This window comes from Mugil cephalus, chromosome 4, assembly GCF_022458985.1.
Source record: "Mugil cephalus isolate CIBA_MC_2020 chromosome 4, CIBA_Mcephalus_1.1, whole genome shotgun sequence".
NCBI lineage: Eukaryota > Metazoa > Chordata > Actinopteri > Mugiliformes > Mugilidae > Mugil > Mugil cephalus.
This window is the reverse complement of record NC_061773.1, coordinates 9,177,030-9,201,640: the sequence shown is the minus strand read 5'-3', so window position 1 is coordinate 9,201,640 and position 24,611 is coordinate 9,177,030. Positions and strand designations below refer to the sequence as shown.

The window sequence follows — 24,611 nt, the reverse complement described above, 5'->3', positions numbered from 1 at the left end:
TTTTCTAGTTATTGGGGATGGTTAATACTGATGCATTAGCATGAAAGCAGCATTTTAATGCTGCAGCTCAACCTTGTTTATATACTATTTGGAAGTTTAATCCAAAAAGCAGTTCTCTGATGGTGCGTGGAAAAGCTCAGTCAAGACAAAACAATATATGAGGAAATAAAGGCTGATCTCTAGTACATTTATTGCCACAGTAAGTAATAAACCGTCTACTGTAATAAGCAAATTCACTCCAACCAAACTTGCACAGGTGTAAAAGTGCAAGCAACAGTCTATGCAATGTGTCACCTACTGGTTAACGAGAAACAAACAAAAGTTAAACGTTTGCCACTTATAGTGTAGTTTCATGTTTTTATAAACAACAATACCTCTTAATATCACAAAGATTAGTTCATATCGACCGACTTGTTTTATCAATAAAATGACCAGAATGCAGCAAATTCGAGTTCCACAAAAGCACCAGAAATTTGACTTTTTGACTTTATGTTAGGCGCAGGTGTATGTGTGCCATGAGAGTTCAGCGCACCTCAACATGAGAAACCACGAGCAACGTAAGAAACCGCTGCAAGTACACAGCAATTACCTCAGAACCAGTTAAATAAAGCTTCACTGATTCGCTCACAAGCAAAGTGGTGAAAACATAAAGATTAAAATTAAAAAACATTCTGTGCCAACAAGTGATGTGGGCCACTTGGGTTTCAACACCTGGGTCATAAACACACACGACATGCAGCATGCAATATGCATCAATAGTTCAGTTCCTGTTTGGTAATCCATGTACCACTGAATAAAATGTGACAGATATAGGTCAACAGAAAGCATCTCTAACTGACTTGATGGGGGAATCACTGCTTTGATCATGTGGATATTTTTTTTGATGAGCAACATTAAATTTGAAACACTGATGCAACGTTGAGGCAATGCAACCTTGAGATGTAAAATGCTTATCTCTAACAATCTCGATCAAGACGCGGTGTCGTCACCGATCCGGCGAGCCGGTCAATTTCAGCCAGTGGCAGCTGTTGCCACAAAGCCTTACGTCTGGAGCTACAGAAGTACTTTCTCATCTGAAGAGTATAAACGTGTGTTGTAAAATTACATTTACAAAAGAGAGTGCAGTGAATAATAGACTGGAAGTTTTTACTGCGACAGCATCTGTGAATGTCTGGGAGTGGTTTGAGGCCATGGGAAGTTTTAGCGAGCGGTTTAAATTTAGCAGCGTTTCATAACGTTTTGTACACACTCTGCCGTCTCCCTCAGTGTGACCCTAATGGCTTCTGCTCATCTGGATCAGATCAAGAGGCATTAGCTTGTTGTTTACCTTCCGGGACGAGCCCAGCGAAAAAAACAAACAAACAAACAAACAAAAACCATCATGTCAAAGGAAGTGGACTTCGGAGGGCAGTTAATATATAAAGAAATAAATGAGGAGGTGAGTCGGTCAGTGAATGAGGGTGCGACGAGAAGGACGTAATCGCCTTTTTAATTTGGTTGAACTCAGCATTTCTGTCGCATTTAATCTGGAACATGGTGCTTGTTTGGACGCTGTGCTCCCTATGAGTGACAGACAGAGGCCAACAAAACATTCATTCATACCAAAGAAGAATGGTGTGTGTGTGTGTGTGTCTCATTGTGGTTTGTGCTCTCTGCCTGTGTCTATAAATGTCAAAAACCACTAATACAGATTTACACCAACCAAGGAGAAAGGGGTAGGATTTTTAACACTTCATTACACATCTAAAAACCCACTTCTTAGACTGAATACTTGCTGTGCACAGCTTCCTGATTTGTGCTAACTTCCCCATTACAAGGGTCACCAAGGTCAGTGTAGTGGAGTGAATTTTAAAACACCAAATGATTCGGAAAAAAATGTAAAAAAATACAACTAAAATCTTACTTACTAAAATCTAAACTCCCAGTCAATACTAAAATGTGAAAAGAGGTGGCACCAGTTTCTGGTTATTACAGAAATAAGTCAGTCTGTTTCTGATGGGTTTTACCCACAGAGTTTTTCTATTTAAACCTCAACTTCCCACCAATCTCTTGAACTGAAGAAGCTACTCAGATGAGTGGGAAAACGTTTTCAAGAAATTTTACAAGTCCAGTTGCCTTTATTCAAATGCCTTTTGAAAAAAAGTGGAGCTACGACAGCTAGCCTGTGATGGCACCCATCCATAAGTGGCCTCACTTTAAATGACGTACAACTTTAAACCTTGATATAATTCACACATGTAAATTATATAAAACATACCCCCATCTGTCATCAATGGGGAAATTAGGGAATTCAGATTAGAATGTATTCTTAAAATATCAGCACACTGTATTTTTCACCAAATATTACCGAGAATGGGGCGAATACGGTGTTTGTAGGAAATATTTACTACCACAGTGAGCTTTAGTCATAGACTCTACATGAAGAAAGAAGATCCCTTCCTGACACATTTCCTCTGACATGGCCCCACTGACCTGTGGAGTCCCTCAAGGATCAATCCTGGGTCCTGTTTTTTTTTTTTATTTGTTGTCCCTTGTGTTTCAAAAACATAAAAGGGCAAAGATTCCATGCAGAAATCTTTTCAACAAATCCAAGACAGAAATTCATCTTTTTGGATAAACACCTCCACAGCCTGCTCTGCTGATATTAGGCCCTCTGACTTCCAATATTTAGTCCTGTGTTAGGAACCTTGGTGTAATTTTTGATAGCCATTTTAAATTTGATAAGCAGATCAGTGCGTTTGTGAAAACTAGCTTCTTTCAGCTCCGTGTTTCAGCCAAGACCAAGTCCTATTTTCAAAGATCGACATTGAAAAGATTATCCATGCCGTAACTGTTATTAGTTTTTGCTGTAACATGGATGTCTGTGGGGATTAACTCCCTTTTGAAGTCAGCCTCAAGTGGCCATTCGAGGAACTGAAGGACCGGATTTATTTTTCCTTATGTGTGATTTTTTGGCAGTTTTATATCTTTATTTAATAGCCATCAGTGGGGAGAGACGATAAGTATTGAGGTGAGAGACATGCAGGAAGGGGAAGAGGCTCCTGCTCAACCAGCTATCAGGTACCACTGATTAGAAATTCAGTCCTTAATCAGAGAATTAATTCTTGAGTTACAACCAGAAATTGGGTTGGTCACACATGAGGACCTCAGACAACCAAATTCTACTCTTCAGTCCAAGTGAACAGTTGTGCCAAATTTGAAGAAATTCCCTGAAGATTTTCCAAATACTGGGATGTATGGATATGCACGGACAGCAGAAAGTGTCACAACTAAACGTGCAATATAATTAAAATACTACATGTGTTATAGATATAGATACAGATGTTCAAACTACAATATATGAAGGCGCTCTGACATGGACTTTCAGCAACCTGAGCCTGCTGCTGACCTGTTTTTAACACTAATAACACATGTTGAAAACAATCTAAGCAGCAGGTCATATGATTTTCCACTTATAGGAGGCCACACGTTGACAATATCACTTCTTTTTTTTTTAGCTTAATTGCATCCTCCATCTTAAACACTAATATGTCCTTTGATTACCAGCAGGAACGGTGACCGAACGGCTAAAGCAGCTGCAGCACAATCACTAGGGAACATCAGTTTAAGAACAATATACTGTATTTACCTTATGCATAGTGCCATTGCCAGCTTCAGAAAGTGGTAGTGACAGATGGCTGGTGTCCCTGGGTAATGTCTGAGTTTGTACCGGATCGACCTGAAACAGGAAAGGAAATAAATAAAGAAAAAAAACATACACACAGATTGTGAAACAGGCAATGTTTTACATTGTTAGCTATAGTTATTGAATATGCCCAAACATGAATCTCAACAATGATGAACTGAGAAAACGTTAAATGCGGGTTGGTACTGATTTGTACCATTTAGTTTGTTGAATAATGAGGTAATCTGCTGATCTGTTTTCTGAGGTTTATAACTCAAGGTTGATATTATTCCTGTGTCTGTATAGTAATTATGAAGTCAAGTTTCTTGCAGGGTTGTTTACCTGACAGGCTGTTGACCTAGTGCAAAGTCTTCCTGGAAAAAACAAAATACTTTCGAGGGAATAGCCAAGCCAAGAAATTGTTTTGCAAGTACCCCTCATGATATTTTTCTCCTTGACTATTTGTGTGTGCACTACTACAAACCCTAACCCTAAGGTGGTGAGGTTTTAGAGGCAATCATTTTCCCTGGGTTTTCATTCTCTGTGCTAAGCTAAGCTAGCCAGCCACAAGTCATATCTTTAGAGTTACATGTTAATGTTTCCGTGAAGTGGTGATAAGTGTTTTGGATGAAAGTGTAGGTAAAAAATAAAATAAAACAACCTCTACAGGACCCCTTAAAGCTCAATGTGACTTAGTGCCAAAGTGAGTACATCTACTATTTAAACTCATATGGGAGTCTCCCCTCACGCGCTCGACTCCAGCTGTGTTTGAAGGTCTCTATAGTTAAGTAAAGAGATAAATGCCAACCATGCTGCTCTCCTTTAGGTTTTATGAAGCCCTTTGACTGAAAAGGCCCATTTAAGTGCTGACACAGTTAAACCATGTGTGCATATAAATGATCTTTCTCTTTCATTCTACATCCTGAACCTTTTCTCCCCTCTCTTTTGAGGGGAGCCACCTTCATCCATCTCAGAAAATGCCAACCCTTCCCCATTTAAGTCACAAAATATTCAGGATTCAGGAAGAGTAACAAGTAGTGACTACCTGCTATGCTGGATGCTTTACCTTGTGGGTAATTTGACTGCGGGCCCTTCGAGGGGGTTTCCAGGACCTCTCCTTGGTAATGCTGTTGACGTAGAACCATCTACCTGTGGTCGGATCAGAGTACTGCTCCCACAGGTCCAGGATCTGAACAGGCTGCTGACCCGGTTCAGGAATAGGTGGCTCTTGCTGTGACTGACGCTTTTCTTGCTGCGTTCCTGTGTAAAGAGGGGATTCCTGCCAGGACAGCTGGGACATGTACGACTCGGTTGGGACCTTGAAGGTGGATGGAGGAGAGAAGAAAAAGAGAGACAAGGGCAAAAGTTTATATGGAGATGAAAGAATTCAGATTAGTATGTATGTATTCTTAAAATACGTTGGCATTGTAATATTCAGCAAATATTATTCAAAATGGAGCAAATACTGTGTTTGTTAGGAAATATTTACTGCCATAGTGAGCTTTAATCATTGACTCTACATAAAGAAAGAAGATGTTAGCTCTGATATGGCCCCACTGACCTGTGGAGTCTCTCAAGGATCAATCCTGGGTCCTATTTTTTTCTTTTGTATTTGTTGCATCTTGTGTTTCAAAAACACAAAAGTTATTTTCTCCAAATCGACCGGCAAAGGTTCCATGCAGAAATCTTTTCAACAAATCCAAGACCCAATTGATTCTTTTTGGATGAAACACCCCCACAGCTTGCTCTGCTTATATTGGGTCCTCTGACTTCCATCATTTAGTCCTGTGTTAGGAACCTTGGTGTAATTTTTGATAGCCATTTTAAATTTGATAAGCAGATCAGAGCTGTTGTGAAAACTAGCTTCTTTCAACTCTGTGTTTTAACCAAGACCAAGTCCTATTTTTCAAGGATCAACTTTGAAAAGATTATCCATGCCATTATCACAACTAGATTAGACTACTGTAACTCACTATAAATTGACTTAAATCAGTCATCTCTCAACAATTTTAACAATTTCCCATAAGGATTAATAGAGTATTCTGATTCTCACACCTTCAGCTCATCCAAAACTCTGCTAATTGACTACTCTCTGGCAAGAAAAAGCGTGACCACATCAAGTCTACTGTAGCTGATTTCAAATTGCTCTCAATCGTTTTTAAAGCTCTCCCTGGCCCGGCCACTTTAGAGCTCCTGTGTTGCTACACCCCAACCAAAGCCTTAAAGTCCTCGGAACAGCTGTGATTGGAGTTTCTGAAAACTAGACTCAAGTCTAGTGGTGACAGGTACCTTCACCCTCTCTACGTTAGAACCTCCCAGTCCCTAGAGACTTTTAAATCCTCCCTATAAACTCACCTCTTCACCTTGGCATTTCACAAATGAGCACACTGTAACTGTGCTATAAAAAAATAACTGTAAAAAAAAAGTATTGTAGTTTTGATTGTTTTACTACAATTGTAATTGTTTTTAATGCTCTTATTTATTGTTTTTATTGTCTTTTCTTTTTATTTATTGACCGTTTTTAATGACAGTTCTTTTCCTCTTTTTATTATCTTTTTATTATTCTTTAATTTCGCTTTGTATATATCCTTTGCCCTGTGCTGCTGTCGTCTTAAAGGTGTTTTATAAATAAAGTTTGCAAATAAAGTTTTACAGTTGTCACAAAGGAATAAATAAGCAAGAGACTCCAAAATAGTTTTGACTCACTTTCGGAGGCAGCAGCAAGTGATGATTTAAGGAACTGCGGTTTGTGGCACTGCTGTCTTTTCGACTTAATTTTTCCTGCAAGTCCAGCTGCTTTGTTTGAATGGCAGGAGAGCTATGCATATGTACCATGTATCACAGCACCATCACCTCAACATCATGCATACAGTCTAAACCCATAGAGGAACATTGAAAAGTTCTAAATGATGCCTCTAGCAACATAAACTAATACATAAAATGATTTTTAAAGGTATTTTTTAAAGTATCTTTTATTAAGTTTTAGTTTATATATATATATATATAAAAAAAAAATACTAGCACAGATTAGGAAACTGATTGTAGTGGCTTGAACAAAAGTGGAGATCAAAGTGTGTAAACATGAGACAGAAACCCCAGATAAATTTCAGACAGAAACAAATAAATCCATCTCCTTCTTACTGTTGAGTAACCTGTCGTTGGATTAATTTGACAGATGTAAGACAAACGTGTGCTCACCCAGACAGAAAGCAGCACAGCTGGGCAGCAAGGACTATAAATCTAGTGAAATTAATTGGGTATGCATGTAAGATTTCTGCTGAATACAGCCGTGACATGATTCAGTAACTGATTTACAGACAAGCTGGTTGATCCCTGTTATATAACACAGTATTTCATCTGATAACTGAAGAAACATGGTGTGTAGAGATGCACAAGTGTTTGAGGTAAGAGTTGAGGCCATAGTTTAACTCCAGGGGGCAGCACAGAGTCTTTGAACTCACCTGAAGTTCCCTGTCACACTGTTTCTTTCTGTTTATGTCACTGGCTCTGGATCTGACGTACTTCTGAAGGCCTTATCTGATTGAAATTATGCACCGAAAAGCACCTTAACAGCCTTTTCAAACATCTGACAAATAGACTGCCACTAAAAACAGTTGAACAGTTAAATCCTAAAGAATTAAAGAAGCTACCAGTGTCAGATTAGTCATTTAAAGACCTTTGCAGTGTTCAGTGTGCAATGTAACGAAGTGGTGTCTTTTTGTATGTACTTACAAATTCTTATGAAATATAGTTTGCAATGTGTCCAATATATTTATGTTTTGCACACAAAACATAAATATAACATAAATCATACACATAAATATACAAAACTATACACTGATTAATTATGAATTAGTCTGTAAAAGATTTAAAGATATTTTCTTATCTCTTAGCAAAAGATGTGAAAGACTTTCTGTCTTTGATGCCTGAGAGATTATTAACTGTCAGTTCTGACATGAGCAAAACTTTATTTATAGACCATATGAGAAGTGGTGAGTGTCGCATTGATTTGGACATGTTGTGAATCTGCGTCTGGTCCCACAACTAACTAGTGTCAATACTTTGATACTAATGTTTCATCCCTGTGGTTGGGAATTTGAATCGTTGCAGGTGTGAATACGTCAGATGTTAAAACTTTACATGTTGTGCTTGAACGGCTTGGTTTCTGTGGTAGCAGGAGTCTAGACGGTATGTGTTGCACGTGCGTAGTTTGTATAGCGTGTGTTTCAACGGTTTGTCATTTTCAGTAGCAGGCTGCAATTCACTGAGATCTAAATATGTGAAACCACTGCAGATTAACATCATTTTCATAGTATTAAAGGTGATCTATTGTTTTCCGCATTTGATAGCTGCCAATATATCAGTCGCCTGATTTTAATCAGATACTGGCTTGACAACAGTATCAGTGCAGTCAGTATCTGTTGGTTTATATAGCAGTCTTCAAAAAGCTTTTCCACTAAACAGTGGTCAGACTTTATTGGGTATGACGCACTTTTTTACTCCCTGAAGCAAATGTAGGTCCGTATGTCACTGTTGAACAAAAGCAGTCTGCTAGCGAGGTAGTTAGCTCGTTATAGTTTGGCATGTTTACACGTATATGCGAAGATGAGATGAGATAAAATTCAGTGGGCTCTACTTTGAAATTTTTGTGGAAGAGTGTGTAGTGGTAATGGTAGTGTCTTATTGTTTCAACATGATCGTGCTCCTGTGAACACAGTCAGAAATATATTAAAATAAAAATGAATAAACTGGTGACGTGGGCTGACCCCTAACTTTACCACAAATCAGTCTGACCAAGCTACACCTTACTGTTCAGTCACCATCCGAGACAGTAAGAGAAAAATGAAAATCACTCATACACATGGACACCTAACGTTCTGGTGTCCATGTGCCCGTGGCCATGCAGTATCCAACAGTGTAGCCAAAAACACATTTGAAAAAAATACACACAGTCCTTTTTATTTCTTCAAATACAAACTATTTTTCCCCTGGAGGACTAAGATTACATTTAATTGAAATTCATCATGAGTGTGGCAACACTTACAAAAAGGGCTGGCAGAAATGTATGCTCAGAGAGCGTGTTCTGGATTAAAAAACAGAGAGTTATGACCTGAATGTGGCTGCAATAATCCTGCTTACTGGTATTAAAGGCTCGAATAAAGAGGGTCTTCAGAGAGCGATAGGAACTGACACAATGGCAGAAAGAGACAAACAGAGAGGGAGAGAGATAAGGTAGAAAACCAGCACTGTCATTTCTACTGACACACCTATTCAAAGTCTGCAGTCACTTCTGCATGCACGGTTTAGTGGAGACACTAAAGTCCATCTAGAGAGACAGGTCAGACACTCGGCTATGGGAGTTTCCCTCAGCTGACGGAAGGATAACCTTGAGTATTCCTCTCACCAGCAACGCCTTGTGTAATCCCTGCTGATGTAATACAGCGAAGCAGTGGCGTCACGACAATGCTAGCTTGATTGCTGCTCTAGGAGGATTATTAAGGTCAAGCACTGACGTAAATCAAACACAACTTCTGTCGCTATGGCTGAACTCAATCATTTCGTGGAATTCAAATAAGTCATAGTAGGCTTTGTAATTTCTTTTGTTTACAGACATTCCTGCTTTTCTTTGCGACCTGGAAATGTTGTCTAGACTTAGACTTGTTTTACTGATTTCGTCACCTTTGCTCACAGTGCATAATTTAACTACAATACACATATTCATTCCAGATAAATGCTGGAATGACTTACAAAGAAGTTAAAAAGAAGTTAAAACTAAGTTAAAGGTAATAAATGAGCAGAATAAAGTATAAATAGTGTAAAGTTAAATAGTGAGTCAGAAAAACAGATTAATTGGGATTAAGCAAAGACTTGCACAGTGCATCTAAACACAAACAGTGGCAACATTAACCTATATTTTTGTACCTGGTTTATATAAATTTAACCTGCCTACTCACAGCGTTAGTGAAAACCCCACCAGCTGGGTTATTGCAGTTTTGGGGGTTTGACCTGTAAATCCATGAGATTAGAGATTTTTTTGCCAATGAAATGAAGTCAAAATTAATCTAATCCCACACTTCCTTCAACGTCAGCTGCGTGCGAGGGATTTGTTTGACCCATTTTCCACAATTCACCTTCACAGCTTCATACTAATTACTTTCAAAAGCATGAATGTTTGGTTAATGTCATTCCAAAAAGCTGAACCGGACGTGTAAGTAACAGTAACATCTGTGTGAGTTTCATGTCTCCCTACCTGCAGATGGTTGTTCTTGCGTGAAGTCCCCACCACGTCCCCCTGGCTGCTGGACTTCTTGGGGACCCTGTGGATGACGCGACTGCCGCAGCCACCGCCCACCTCATCGTACGGGTTCTCCGTCACATTTTCTGGCAGGTTGCTGGAGCTCTGGCTCCGAGTGATCATGGGGACCACCCTGGGGTTCTGTGGCGGGTTTTGTCCGGTCAAGGATTCGGGGGAACCTGGAACCATGAGGTGGCCTGACGGGGAGGTGGGAGAGTTGGGGGTAAAGGTGAATCCAGAGAGGGGCAGGGTGGGGAAGTGGCCTCCAACCGTGCTGTTGTTGTTGTTGCCCAGCCCCCGGAAGGCACTGTTGGAACTGAGGTTTTCCATGGAGCGATAGATAGGTTTGTTCACTGCACGAGGAAGATTTGAAAATTAGTTCGTCGTTGGCTCTTTTACCACAGACCAACCACAGCCCAAACCACAGACGTTCTTAGCCCTTTACTTTTACTGTCTTCCTCACTCTTGCACATTACCTTGGTGCTGTCCGTTATAATTAGTCCCTGTCGAGGTGGGAGAGAGTGATGCCCGTGGGAGTAACCTGAGGTTGGAGTTCAGCGAGGAAGACATGACCATGCGCTGTGGCGAGGGCATTGGTGCAATAGGTACCTCCGTCACATATGTGGCAGGAACGTACAATGGCTTTGCTTTGCTGGCCGCTCCAATCCTCCGCACCTGTCGCAGAACAAACAGATTTCAATGCGCTTTCGCCGTTTCTTCCCCACGTAAATCCACTTTGTCCGACCGATCGGCAGCAAACAGAGCTGAGAGCTGAAGCCAGTACGGAAATACACAACGCTAGAGTTCTTGTGACATCCAGGCAGACGCAATTAGACAACCCACAACTTCTCTTCTCAAGTTTCCTTTTTTTCTACACAAGATTTTAAGTGTCAGTGACTAATAGTAGTTTGATAATGGTTGACAGTCAGTCTGTCAGTCGTCATTTTGCCATAGTAAGCTCACACTATAAGCTATCACTATATGTCTTATTATATCTTTGGGTGTTTTAGGCCATTAAAAACAACGGTGCAAGATTTGCGCACACATGATTTCTTCCATATTGTTTAATACTAAGTGGTAGCGCACTTATTGGGCGGCCACAAAACTGATTAAGATGCTTCTAAAGTAGATAAAGGACAGTTCAGTTAAAAAATCCCATAAAAAGGTCAGGAACCGACAATTAATTTCAACCTAATTGCAAGTATTTCTGTGCAGCCACAGCCTAATATAGGGTATTACTCTGCGCCACTGACCTACATTGTCAGTTTAGAAAAAAAGCATCATGGCACTGCACTGAATGACAGGGTTCCTCCATTTTGAGGAACTTGAGAACTGCGGTTTAATTTCAGGTAGTTGTACATCCAAGATACTGTTTACTATGTAAATACTCACTAGCAAGTTAAATGTGTTGCTCCAAATAAAAATAACAAAAATACAATTTCATCAAATGAGCTTTAAAATTACTTTTGCAAAGATGAAATTCTTTATGATACAAAGTATAATCTTCTGCGAGTATCAGATATTTGTTATTTTTATGAGTTAGCTGATACTAAACATACAGAAAATTACGCCATCCTTCAACTCCCAGAAACCTACAGAACATTATGAACGCTATATCCCTTTATTTCTAATATTCATAATTCCACTGGTACCAGGGGAAACGAATGAAGAAAGGCTTTCTCACCTGCCACCAGTCAGCATTGGTCTTCTTCAGGAGAACAAACCGTTCACCCTCTCTTATGCAAACCTGCCGTCCATCTGCACCACGGTAGTTGTAGTCATACTGGGCCTCGAGGACCACCGTGCCACTGGGTACCCCGCACACCGTCATCTTGGAGCTGACCACGGGCGCTGCAGCAGGCTGCTGGTGGCCCACGGAGCGCCGCCACGTACCAGACAGCATGGCTCTCCACGCAGTCCTGTTCAGCACGATTTGCTGGGAGTGCGCTGATGTGTGACAGGGGTTGGGATAGCGCGGGGCAGGTGAGACTGGAGCCAGGCCAGCGCCATGCTCTGAAACAGGGACGGAGAGAGAGAAGGGGAGGGAGAGAGAGAGAGAGATAGAGAGAGAGATTATCAGAGCTGTGAGAGAACAATGTAAAAACGTCAACCTGTGCTGTAACGGTTCAAAATAATTTTAATCATTTTATATTAAAAAGCAGCAGTCTGTGTTAATCTGGGGAAGACCATCAGCATTTAAAGAGCAATGAGAACATTTTACGCAGCACAGTCATTGTTTTTAAAATCACTTTTCATTTTTCAGTGTAAAAATGCTAAAGATGGTGACTCCAACTCCTCAAACATGAGAGGACTCTTCTGAATAATTAAAAGAAGAACGCTTTTGGATTGTTGTTTACATAAAGCACAGATATGAGGACCTCACATTGACCTGTATGCATTTTCTGACACTATGAACCAACATGAATGATGTCCTATAGCGAGCATCTTGTTATCTTAGCTTAACAAAAGAGGAGGAAACATGAAGCCTGGGTCTCTCCAAAGGTAAACCTGATTACTGCTACATCTTAACGTGTTATATCTTCTTTATTTATGTCTCAGGCTTTGCCTTTGTACTAATTGCCTGGGAGATCTTTCTTACAACTGATTAACTGATTAATAACAAAAGAGTTGGTGTTAAATGTTCTGCCACCCGAGGTAACTCACTGCTACTGACAACATCACTGTCACCATGCAATTAAATGATTTTTTGTCCCCCCCCCATTCCAATTTTAGTACACTTGACAGACATGGCATGAAGTGCAGATATTTTCACACCACCGCAGCACACCGCTTTTTCTATTGTCCTTTCATCCCGTTAGAACTAAGAGATCCATGTGAGTGGATAACTCGTGCGCTCGGAGGATGTAAGGAGCGCAGCACACCCAAAATAGCATCCGTCTCCATCTCTCCACCTGAGCCAGCATCCCCAAGCTAAACCCTTGCTTTACCCAGCCAAGATGCACTTACATAAGAGAACATCTAACTTTCTGCCAGACAAATAGAAATGCAGCCTCACGCAGTGCATGCACTCACTGTCACAATGACACAACACACACTAAAAGGGGGGGGGGCATCCCAAAGTACTGAGCAACAATCAGACCTAACCTCTCTTAGGTAGAGAAAGAAGAGAAGTCTTAAAGCCAAACAGTGCGACAGGAACAGGTAGTAAGGACTAGATGGGAAAATAAGAAAAACCTGACCAGTAGAGGAATGGATGAAGCTGGATGAAGCTGTGAGCTGATGTAATGAAGGGGAAGGGATAGCTGACTGAACCTTGATAATCCCACTGTTATTAAAGCACGGGAATGAATCTGTAACCCCCACGACTGCAGAGAATTACAGTAAAACCCCTCTGTACCAGCATATGGGCAGGAGCACTCCCTGCGCGGATGGCCGGCTAACGCTAGCAAGACACTCACTGCAAGCATCGCAGGAGCCTTTACGAGGCACTTCACCACAATGTAACGAAATAAAGACCAAACATACATTATGAATAGAGTAACTAAAGAAAGCCCCTTTCTCACAGGACAAAAACAGATAGTGGTTTAGGCTGTAGGAGTAGCTGCAACACATTAATATATATGAAACAGCTGGTGGAGCCACAAGTGAGTTCTATCCAACTAGTTTGTGTGAGTGACAAAAAAGTCAATATGTGTCCCTTTATTCAATATTCTAAAGATACAGGAACTAAATAATAAAAGGGCATACAGAGTGCAGAAAATAGTCTAATTTGAGCTATGAAGATTCATCTCATGCATGAGTGATGACTACTGTGGTCTTAGGTGATGAGTTAGTTGGGGAACTGATCAAAAACTAGCCTGCAGCTAATGTTTGCTAACAGCGAACATATGCTACAGGTCCGAGTAAGGTAACAGACCAAGTAAGGTAACAAATCTGATGAATGCTTGAGCTGAGAAAAAGTGCGTTTCAGTGCTTATGAATTCAACTTCTCATTTCTGTAATATACACTATGTGTTTTTTTTTTATAATGTTATTTTTATTACATAGTCTTAGTCTGTGTGGTTGTAGTTGAAAAAAAATATCACAAGATTTGGCTTATTCTAAACGATTAAATGATTAGAGAGATGTGAACAGTACACATTCCTGTGAATAAATGTCAAAATGTTTCAAGCTGGTTCTCAGTAGATTTTTTTTATTTAAAAAAAAAAAAAATAAATGTAAAGTTATTTGAGTCACAGGACTGATTACATCTTCCAGGAGCTTCCTCTGCATTCATGCATGCTGCATGTGTGCGTGTATATCAGGACAAAGCTGTATATAATGCAGCTGCGAGTTGCAACGTACTACATTTTATTTATGCAAAACGTTCTTCACGCTTATGTAAAGTAGACAACATCTGAGAGTAGAAGAGTATAAGATTTCTGAAATGGTATTCTGGAAAAATTAAAAACAATAAGCTGCTAATTTTTTTCTTTCTTTCTTTTTTTCAGCTTTTAAACCCTTAAACAGTGGAGGGACAGAGACACAGTCACGACAGGAGATGAGCGAGCAAACAGGAAACCTAGACACTCTAAGGTTCAACCACCAGTCATATCCTCTCTATCTCAGCATTTGTTTTTCCTGTGTCTTTTGTAGTTACGTTATATTTTCCAATTCCATCAGCCAATAGAATCTATTAGCTGCACCAGTTGGCCCGTCAATACATCAAACAATGCGAGCAGCATCAATTGCTACGACAACTGAGCCTAGTTTTGCGCCTAGCTTTAACTTACCATTGAAATGCGCAGGCAACATTTACAACATGGCCCGGGTTTAAAGAAAAACCAAAGCGTACAGCAAAGCTAATCATTCTCCATGCACACACAGGAAGTGCTTTAATGATGCCACTGCACACCTGTATGCCTTTTCCTGTCTTTCTCTGCTGCTCAAAACAACCGGCAGATAAAAAGAAGCGAGAGGCTTTACCTAACTGAACATTTGTGCAGTAAGAAACAGGATGTCACAGGCGCAAACCTTCCACACTAGCAGAGGAGGTATTAAAATGCTGTAAGCAAATTAGGCTGTTAAAGCTGGGTTAAAGTCCCTTTTGTATTATTGTGGCTTTGGGCACAAAGCTCCCAAAGGGTGAGGGGGAGACAGGATAAGCCAAGTTGTGTAGGCCTTCATTATCCCATGACTCACAGCTTTAATCATAGTTGTTGTGTCTGATTCACGCCAGAGACGTAAACTGAGGTTTTTAACGAAATAAAAATGGAAACGCTCATTACAACTTTGATTAGGCCGGTGTAATGTTACCGCGAGTGGCGCAACCTAAATTTCTCGGTGACGATACAAATGACGATCTAAAAAGGGAAAATGAGGCCAGACTGCGTTTCTATTTGCAGGTCGGGGCACTGGCGTCACACACGCCAACATACAGAGAAGGCCATATGGTGTCAGAGACAGACATGGGCACTCTGTCACGGCCGCTGAGAGGCAGCGGCAGTTTGTGCCAGAGAGCGAAGCCACATGGCTCGTGACGTGGTATCAACAAACACTAAATAAAGAGACGGAGGACAAAACATGGAGGGAAGAAATAAGTGAAGCGGGATGCTTGCACTCCAACTCAGATTCTGTGTGCAGACTGAGCTGAAGAAATGGAAAGTATACAATTTGTGCATGCATGCAAGAGAGAATCAGAGCCACTCACCATTGACTTGAAGAGTGTATCTATGTCAACACGGTCACCAGTTCAGTCTGTAGTCTGACACCAACGTCCGATGAGCCTTAAGCACATGTAGAGGGGGGAAAAAAAGGAGGTTATGTTAAGCATGTGCTAAGGTGTGGCAGAAAACCACTAAAACTGACACAAGTTAGGCAGCTCCGTCCTGCAGAGAGTGAAATACAGCTGCTGCTTCTCATTCACGAACGCACAAACAGTTAATCCTGTGCAGCCAAATTATCCAGCCTCTACTGACTGAACCCCTGCTGACCCTACCTTCCCTCATTTAGCCAGCATTACGCCCAATGGATGAAAACAGAGGGCGTGGCAGGGACACAGAGAGCATCAGCTGGCTGCTACCCATTCATGCAAATAAATTATATCTGGGACTGCAAACTATGAAGAGAGACAAACGGGTCCTGTGTGCTGACCAAACAAAAGCAGGCAGCAGACCACATGATTGATTGAACTATTGATCTGAACTTGGCCGGTCACACCACAAGCCACCCCACAGCTGTTGGCTGTGAGAGGACATTTTTATTTAGACAAACCATCACAGGTTTAGTCTGACTGCTTTGACTGAGTTAAGTACTTTAGGTATTATAAGCCCTGTTGGTGGTTTTGCGTGTGTAGCTGATCATTTTCCAAAGCATTCACACATGTTTAGATATATTTCTCTGTGCTACTGTGTCCAAGCAATTTCCACTGTGGATCAATAAAGTCTAATTATCACATCACATTCAACATCTGCTGGTTAAAAGTTCTCCCAGACAGTTTTTTTTTTTTTAACGTAAATATTAAGATTGAGTGTCTGGTATAGTTTTTACTCAAACAAAATCTTAATTAATTGATTATAAATTAAGCCAGTCCATTTATTCCTTGTCCATCATTGAAAAATACAGAACATGCAAATATTTTAATTTCTGTGCTTAAACGAACAGCAAATCTTCCGTGTTTGTTGAAGTTTCTGAGTTTCCATATCAAAAGCGAGCACACAAACATTTTCCCACTTGAACGAGTTCACAATTAAAGGAGCTATCTAGAGCCAAATAGTACACACAACTACCTCAATCTACACAGATTGAGGTAGTTGTTAGGGAATGTGATGAGCAAGACACAATTCTACCGTGCATGGAAGCCATGACATCACTTTATAAATAGTATTGTCACCTAGAGCTGCAAGCAGCTTTTGTCGCTGGCGTGTTCAAGGGCACTATAAACAATGAGCCCCATATACTGTGGTTTGTGATTTAAGGCATGCATGCAAAGCCACCCGAAGATAACATTTCCGTGACGTCCTGAGGGTGAAGGCCAGGACAGAAAGAAACATTGAATGCAAATTAAAATCGATGGGATTAAACAAGCAGAGCACCCATGAGCTGATGTCAAGAAAAATATTAATATTGAAATTTCCCTCGTAGCTCTAGATAATCTATGCAATACCTACTGGAAGTAGGTCCAACCTCCACTCGAAGACAAACAAGTGAATGGCGGGTTTAGCTCCAACAGAGATTATTTAAGATCTCTGGACCTATCAAAGTTCAACGCATGGCAGGACCGGAGCAGAGCGCAGGGTGTTGGTGGAGAGTTTGCCATCATATCATATCCACATTCATTCCATATGTTTGAAGTGGGAAGAGGGCGGCTTTAATAATCATGGCTACATGGTGTTCAAAGAGAGCTGAGACATGGGCAAGAGGAGTGTAGAGTGAATGAGGAACTTCAAAGGGTTGTTGCGTGCACTCCCACGTGTCCACATGGCAAACACACACTCGATACGCACGCACACCGTACTGTATTTACACACGAATGTCTACATCCGAAGGCGTCGCAGGAAAACACATTTAAAAAATAGTTTCTGCGCGAGAGACCCGGCGTTCTGACGTTAATTGCCAGAACAAAAGTTAAAACGTGATTCATTTTACATGATTTAATAACTGTGTCAGGCAAACAGCTGCTCGTATCTAAGTTTTTCAGAATGGCACGAGGGACGGGGCTTGTGCATGATCACCGTATGACAGCAGTTAAACTTTACTGAATAGTCAGGTAAGACTCGTGAGGTGAAATCTTGCATCACATCGTACATTATGGGCAATAGGTTGTAACCTAGCAGTCTACAAAATGACGTCGAAAAGTGCAGTTTCTCTGATGGCCGCTTGAGGATGGCTCCAAAAGCAAGTCAATGCATGTTAAAATGCCCAATTTTACAAGAGAAATGAATATGTTTACAGACTGATACATAGAGCTGAATATAGATAATTTCCATGTTCAACTGAACACGATGAACTTTTATATAACCAGCCTATTAAAACTCTCTCACGGCTTAAGGTTGTGGATAATTAAGTGTGTGGCTGTTTTGAGACGCAATAGATTGCTTCCTGTCTGCCATGGAGTTAAGCAACATTTAAGCTTTTGTGTCAGTCCTATGTAACAGTCTGGTGTAAGCAAGTATGCATCAGGGTGTGGCCACTGTGAGTAAACACTTAGTGCGATCGCTCTGGGTGTCACTTGCTCGTCTTAGCTTCGCCTTTTTGCTCATTTTCAAATCAGCAACAACTTAAGTAGAGTCAGGCACTGTCATGATGGCCACCTCCGGAGCCACCACGCTGGGCTTCAAGACACCAAAATGTGATATAATGGAGGATTTGGCACTTTTCATATGTAGTCAGTGGCTGTAACATATGATAAAAATGCCAACCAATATATTACATAATCCTCTCTAAACTAATCTGAAAGAAATAGTAAAGCAACATTTAAAACTTGATGTCTTAATGACTCAACTGATACATAATGACAGCTAAAATTTAACTCTTACATTTACTTAAGTACTATTGGCAACGTAACTGCTGCTGCACCAAAAGACACATCAAAAATTGCATTTCTCCTTCACACGTCTTCATTTAGACTCTCAAGTCAGACAACTAAAAATCTCTTTTCTGACTTTAGTTAATAAAATAATTTACATATTTAGCCTGAAATCAGACCTCTCGCAGCGTGATGAACAGTCCTACGGAGGAAAGCCACGCGGAGGAGCATTCACTTAGTCTATAGATGTACAGTTAGAACTACCAGCACTGATGTCTTTCTCTCCATATGAGACACATGCCTGGAGCCAAAACAGCCTTTCATCCTCCCAGAGCCATGCATTATTGATGATCAGACCAGAGAGAGACACTGAAACACACACTGCGTTTCCCAGTGTGACGGCTGGCAGCTGAATATGTGTGTAGATATGTGTGTGTTTGTGTGTGTGTGCAAGGGGCTAAACAGGTGGGCTGGATTCTTTCAGTGATTAGCTGAGTAAATTGCCAGAGAACCAATCGAAAAGCACATGATGACAGCAAAGCAGCCATTGGCTCCGACTCCCTACTGTCATCATGACAACAACCTCTGCGACCAACTGCCATCTCCAGTGGCTCCAGTACGTGTTATTTTTTGTCTTGTTGCACATAACAACACTTCATATGTGTGATGCCATCATTTCAAGCGCCGCTGACGCAACACTTGTGTTTACAATGAACCCTGCAGCCTGCATCGACGCATAGCAAACTTCTTCAGAGGGCTCGCTTGTATAATAATCAAGCTCCCCTATTTGAATACAAACAACAAGCAGACAGACCAGGGTTTGCCAGCGAGGCAAAGTAGCACAGAAATGCCGAGGGGGCATTTTAAACTCCTGAAAGAATGAATTCAAGCATCACATTTTTTAATTAGCTTATCCATGTTTTACAGGGGGGGAAAAAAATTGAAGGTGAAAACACACTTTGGTATTCTTCTAGTTTAAAAGGAAACAAAGTAGTAGAGGAATAAGCTTATGAAAAAGCCTCTTATTATTTCAATAAGCAGCTTACGCACGAGAAACAGCACAAAATGTTGATCTCATCTTATGATTTTACTTTGGCTGAGGGAAAATGATGTTTTTAAGGCAATTAATTGGCATGAATTTGGTTTCAAAGACAATCACAGACTCATTAATAAGGCAACAAATGAATTGCGTGAATTGAGTGTGAAAAAAACAGTAAAGAAATTGCAGCAACCCTAAGATGCTCTGTGGGGACTGTGCTGCGGTATAGATCTACTTGGCCAATCACATTGCTTAACTTCACAGTGACTGACAGAAGAGTGACGGCGATGTAGTGATCCAACCACATTATCAGAGCACAGAGGAGCTGAAGTTGATCCAGTTGCTTTCAGATTTTTTTTTCTTCTTCTCTGTATCAGTTGAATCACACTACATAATGAAATTCAAATGCCGTGTTACCAAACTCATTCTCTGATGAGAACTGAGTCAGGCCACCTTCATTTCCAGGGATATAGAAACACTAGAGAACGCTGAGAAACCAGGAGCGTGATATTTGGCTTTTATTTTTCTGTTACTGAATGCCTTTTGAATAATTGAATAACTCGTGACGAATTGTTTTAGCAGGAAGAAAAAAAGTATTATTTTGTTCTTCATGTGTGTCTTTAAGCTAAAACTACACTGTAGAAGTAGAGAGGCTGATTTATTTCTTTGTTAAAGTCCAATTTAGGATTGATATAGGTATCCACAAAAACACAATAAAAATCAGTTTTGCTGTGTACTGATATCAAAGAAAAATAAGATACGTTCAAATTATTTATTGAACAAAATAAACAAATGTGTTTTTCCTCTGTTGAAGATTGCGTGTGACCTGCTTTGCACACAATTCTTCATTTACCATATTCCTTTAACGCTTCCATCCAGGGGAATGTAAATATCACATGTAAGTGAAGAAAGATTTTTTTTTTTTAAGAATAAAAAAAAAGCCTTCCCTCCCTGCCTGGGCTGGTGGGTTGTTGCTGAGCCTGTGGGAATGTGTGGTACATTGATGTTTCTAATGAAGAGCGCTGAGCTCCATTGATCCACCGGGGATGAGAGTGAGCTGTCAAAAGCTATCAGGCGAGTCGAAGACCCACTTTCAGCTATGTGCAGCTGAAGTGAGCGCGATACTGCTGGGGCACAAGAAAGAGCAGGCAAACCTCCCAGGGCAAATGGTATAGAGAAGAGACACACACAGACACAGGTGACATGCATTCACAGGGTTAAAAGGGTTGTGTGCTCGGTGACGGAACATTACACAAATTAAAATAAGCATTAGGATGCATCAAACATTAGCAATCAGTTAAAGTGTTTATGCACCGGAACCTCTGGTCTGGTTATGTTAAGTCTGATGTCACTGTTGTTCTAAAAATGAATTCAAAATGTTTAGTTTACAGTGTAAGGAAACCACCATGTTTGAGAAGCTGCAGTATTTTACTACATGTCAATCAATTAACCATCAATTACCATGCAATGGACTGATTGTTCCCACTCTAACGCGGACTTTGTCCAATTTAAATCTTGTGACAGTGCATGAAATAGCATTAACCAATGATGTCTGCAGTACTGTACCTATGCATAACATGACCAGCAGGCAGAAAGTGATTGCACTGATGTCAAAAGTAAAAGCAGGATTAACTGGATTAAAAGAACAGAGCACAGATGTGAATGAAATGCTTTGGAGTAGTTACGACATAGAAAGCTGCTTAATGTACACAGTGCAGCATAGAGAGTAAATAAGACACCTTGTTTGTTCTGGCAGGTGTGGTCAAAGCCACCTAGTCTAATTCAAAGACACAGGCTGCTCGTGACAAAGAAATAAGTGCAATTTACAACATAATTAATTACAGCAGAAATAATAGGTTGATATTTAAAAAGTTGCATTAATTTAATTAAATAAAATACGTCAGAAAATACTTCAGTTTTTAATATGCAAGAATATGCTGCTGTTTAAGTAATAAGAAATATGTTATAATATCCCACAGATATTTGATCAGTTTGGGACCAACCGAATTTGGAGGCCAGGTCAACACCTTGCTTTGTTCCTAAACCACTTTTGTGTGTGTGTCAGTGTCAGGCTGCATCCTGCTGGGGATGGATGCTGTCACCACGGACTGTCATTGCTATGGGGTGGGGGTGCCTGGTCTGGTCTAGGTGGGTCTTACGTGTCTAAGCAACATCAACATGAATGAACGGCAGGTCCAAAGGTTTCCCAGCAGAACACTGTATTGTTACAAGATAGTGAAATAATTAATTCACCTGTCAGTGGTTCTAATGTTGTGGCTGATCGGTGTATACGGTTTGAAGACCTCTGGGAACAACTGCATTTGTTACAATGCTTTTGACATTTTAAGGAGTAAATAATTACTCAAATTATAAAAAAAAAAAATCTTCAAATAAATAAAATAAACAGATTTCATACATACAGCTGCTAAACATCTTTGTACGTGATCAGGCTTAAAAGAACTGTGCTTAGTTTTTATTTTTTCAAACCCAGTTAAACATTCAGTTTAACTTGATACATCGAAAGTTTTATGGCTGACTTGTATTAGACTCAATTTATTTCTGTTGCGTGCATCAAATAACCAACTAACTGGGTCGACTATAATCTTCTAAATAAGAATGACATGCCACACGGAGAAATCACAGGTGTATTAATGATGACTCAGTCCCATTAAATGTCCCAGTGCGCCATGACAGTGAACAAAAAAAGCAGATCCTCCTCTAAGTGGAATGCTTCATGAATAAATCTGTGTTTTCCCTAATGTGAAAGTCAATGTGTTTTATACATACAACTATTTAATATAATCCAACAGAGCACCTCAGCGGTGCCGTTTACTTTTACGAGAATGTTTGTAAAGTAACACAGTTGTCTTAGAGACGCATCTATCACCACTACAACACCTTCAAACCACATGACAAATCAAAAAAGAAAAACATCCCTGTCTCTCAGACGATTTGGGGGAGCAGAAGTCACACATCTGCACGTGGAGCTATGAGTGTAACGTGACTGTCTCCTGGTCTGGCTGCACTTCAGGATGTGCCACGTCATCACCACAACTCACAGTGTACATGCAAAAAGTTACACTTTTAACACTGTAGGGGGAAAAAACAACATTCATGGTAGGCTCAAATATCCAAGAGCAGCAGAATAATCCGACCAGCAACAAGCCACCATCTGAAATGCTCCAGTCTCTCAATCTCTCTCTGACGCTGCATTGACAACAGCAGCATGTAGAGCACACCAGTAATTACAGCTTGTAACCGTCCTCCTAATACTTTTAATCAGCAAAGTTGCGAGGGGAGAATAATCTTTGGAGCTAGTGTCGTCACAGGCAGGCAAAAAAGGGAGCAAATCTCCTGCTTTGCATGGACTTAAGAATGTTTATGGAACAGCAAAAATGCAATGCGTGAGTTGAAACTGTTTTCAACGCAGCCTGTGGTTTACCCGTCCATACTCAAAGCCTGTGAAGCACGTAAGGGCTAACTCGCTTGCAGGAGCATGCAAATACTTCTGCATGCACCAAATGTATGTCATGTAAAGCAATGACGTTAGCATTTCCTATCAGGGGGATATTTATGGAGACGACCACTAATGAGGTCATGGAGCCTGCATCCTTACAGCATGGGTGAATAATTTTTAAAAATATTTTGAAATGGAAACTGTAAATATTTCAAAAGATGTGCGTATTTTTACCAATATATGTACTGCATAATAGTATATGGGGAGGAGTTGAACAGGAAACTCTAAAAAGTGGAAAGTGCTCTTCCACAGGAAATGGTTCGAGGTTAAAACGCTTCAGCTGTACGTTGGGTCTACAGCTTGGCCCTTTGTGGCACCGTCTTTCAGTGCCCCAGCTGAGTTTGAGCAGTTGCGCCCAGAAAGGGCTTCGCGTGGTTTGACACCAAGGCGTGGAAAATATATATTGCGTTGGAAAAAGTACATTCGTTATTTTAATAACTGTGAAACTACATGTGCCACCCATTGGTTGTGGCAGAATAGATAAGGTGAAGCAGTGGGCTATGAGTAACAACTTGTTTTTTGTTTTCATCATCAATGTGCTAGACACAGACCCACACATCCAGGTACTGAGACCAAAAATTAGGTGTTTTTTTAAAGACTCTGCAACACTGCAAGAACATGCATTCCTCTTTGGTGACTGGTATAATGTTCAGCTATGTTGAATAAAGAATTAAACGGTATCATAATTTTGGATGGTGTAGTATGTGGTGCTGGTGAACTGGACTGAATTAAACACCAAAGTGTTAGCCCAGCCCAGTGGTGAAAATGGGGTCATCAAAATAACAGAAACGAATGTCAGTAAAACAAACAAGTCAATGGTTCTACAAATCACTGCCTCACTGACTAAATGAAAACACAGTTGAATCAACAACTCTTACTGCTATTTTAAATCAATGTTAAATACCTTAACCTCTGTGAAGCTAAGATTGCAGTGCAGGATTGTTATATTAGAATGTATTCCAATTAATTGGTGTCCCTAATGAACTGGCAGGTAAATTTAGTCACATTACGACATCTGAAAAGAAGATACTGATACTACCAAATTAAGACTTAAAACTGTTTTGAAATGCATTTTTTTTTCCAAAATAAAGCATAACAAACTGTCATAAATAGTAACATAGTGAGGTAAGAAGTAAATAGGATGATCATAAAAACAAAAAAGTCTAGGCTATATCCAATCTAAAAATACTTTTATTATACTCAAATGTGACAAAAACAACTCCATTATATGTATGTATGTGTTCCACAGTCTAATTCCACAGTTGATTAAAATACCAGAGGTGTGCATTACAAACACGCAGTAAAACATCATGCATAAATATTTATACGCAAGCACTAATTCCAAAACCGTAGCATGTGAGGGACAGAGCATCACTCACCTTGCAGCGTCGCGGTGACAGTTCAGTTGTGTTTTGGGGGTGAACTGCAGAGGGGGATCAGCAGTTGCGTCTCGGTAAGTTTGCTGCGATTTTCTTTTCACGAGGTTAAAATAACTTCACATAATTTACCTAATGCGAGCACAGAGAGTAACTCCGCGGTATACTTTTGCAAATTATTTACAGCCAAGCATGGACACTGAGTTACCCTCGCAGATCATGATGACAAACCTCCGTCGCACTTTCAGCAGAA

The 24,611-nt window shown here is 40.4% G+C and overlaps 1 protein-coding gene across 3 annotated transcripts in view; it reads right to left on the bottom strand.

The window, feature by feature from the left end:
* arhgap9 (Rho GTPase activating protein 9) overlaps positions 1-24,608 on the bottom strand; it is a 43,586-nt gene extending 18,978 nt beyond the window's left edge. For all 3 annotated transcript variants that reach the window (XM_047583408.1, XM_047583409.1, XM_047583410.1), the window contains exons 1-7: positions 24,362-24,608; positions 15,610-15,685; positions 11,644-11,972; positions 10,436-10,634; positions 9,915-10,312; positions 4,731-4,982; positions 3,629-3,718 (exon numbers count right to left, since the gene is read on the bottom strand). In XM_047583408.1, the coding sequence (XP_047439364.1) occupies positions 3,629-3,718; positions 4,731-4,982; positions 9,915-10,312; positions 10,436-10,634; positions 11,644-11,862 (1,158 nt within the window). In that variant the 5' untranslated portion in view covers positions 11,863-11,972; positions 15,610-15,685; positions 24,362-24,608. The remainder of the gene's footprint in view (positions 1-3,628; positions 3,719-4,730; positions 4,983-9,914; positions 10,313-10,435; positions 10,635-11,643; positions 11,973-15,609; positions 15,686-24,361) is intronic.
* Positions 24,609-24,611: the final 3 nt, after the last annotated feature.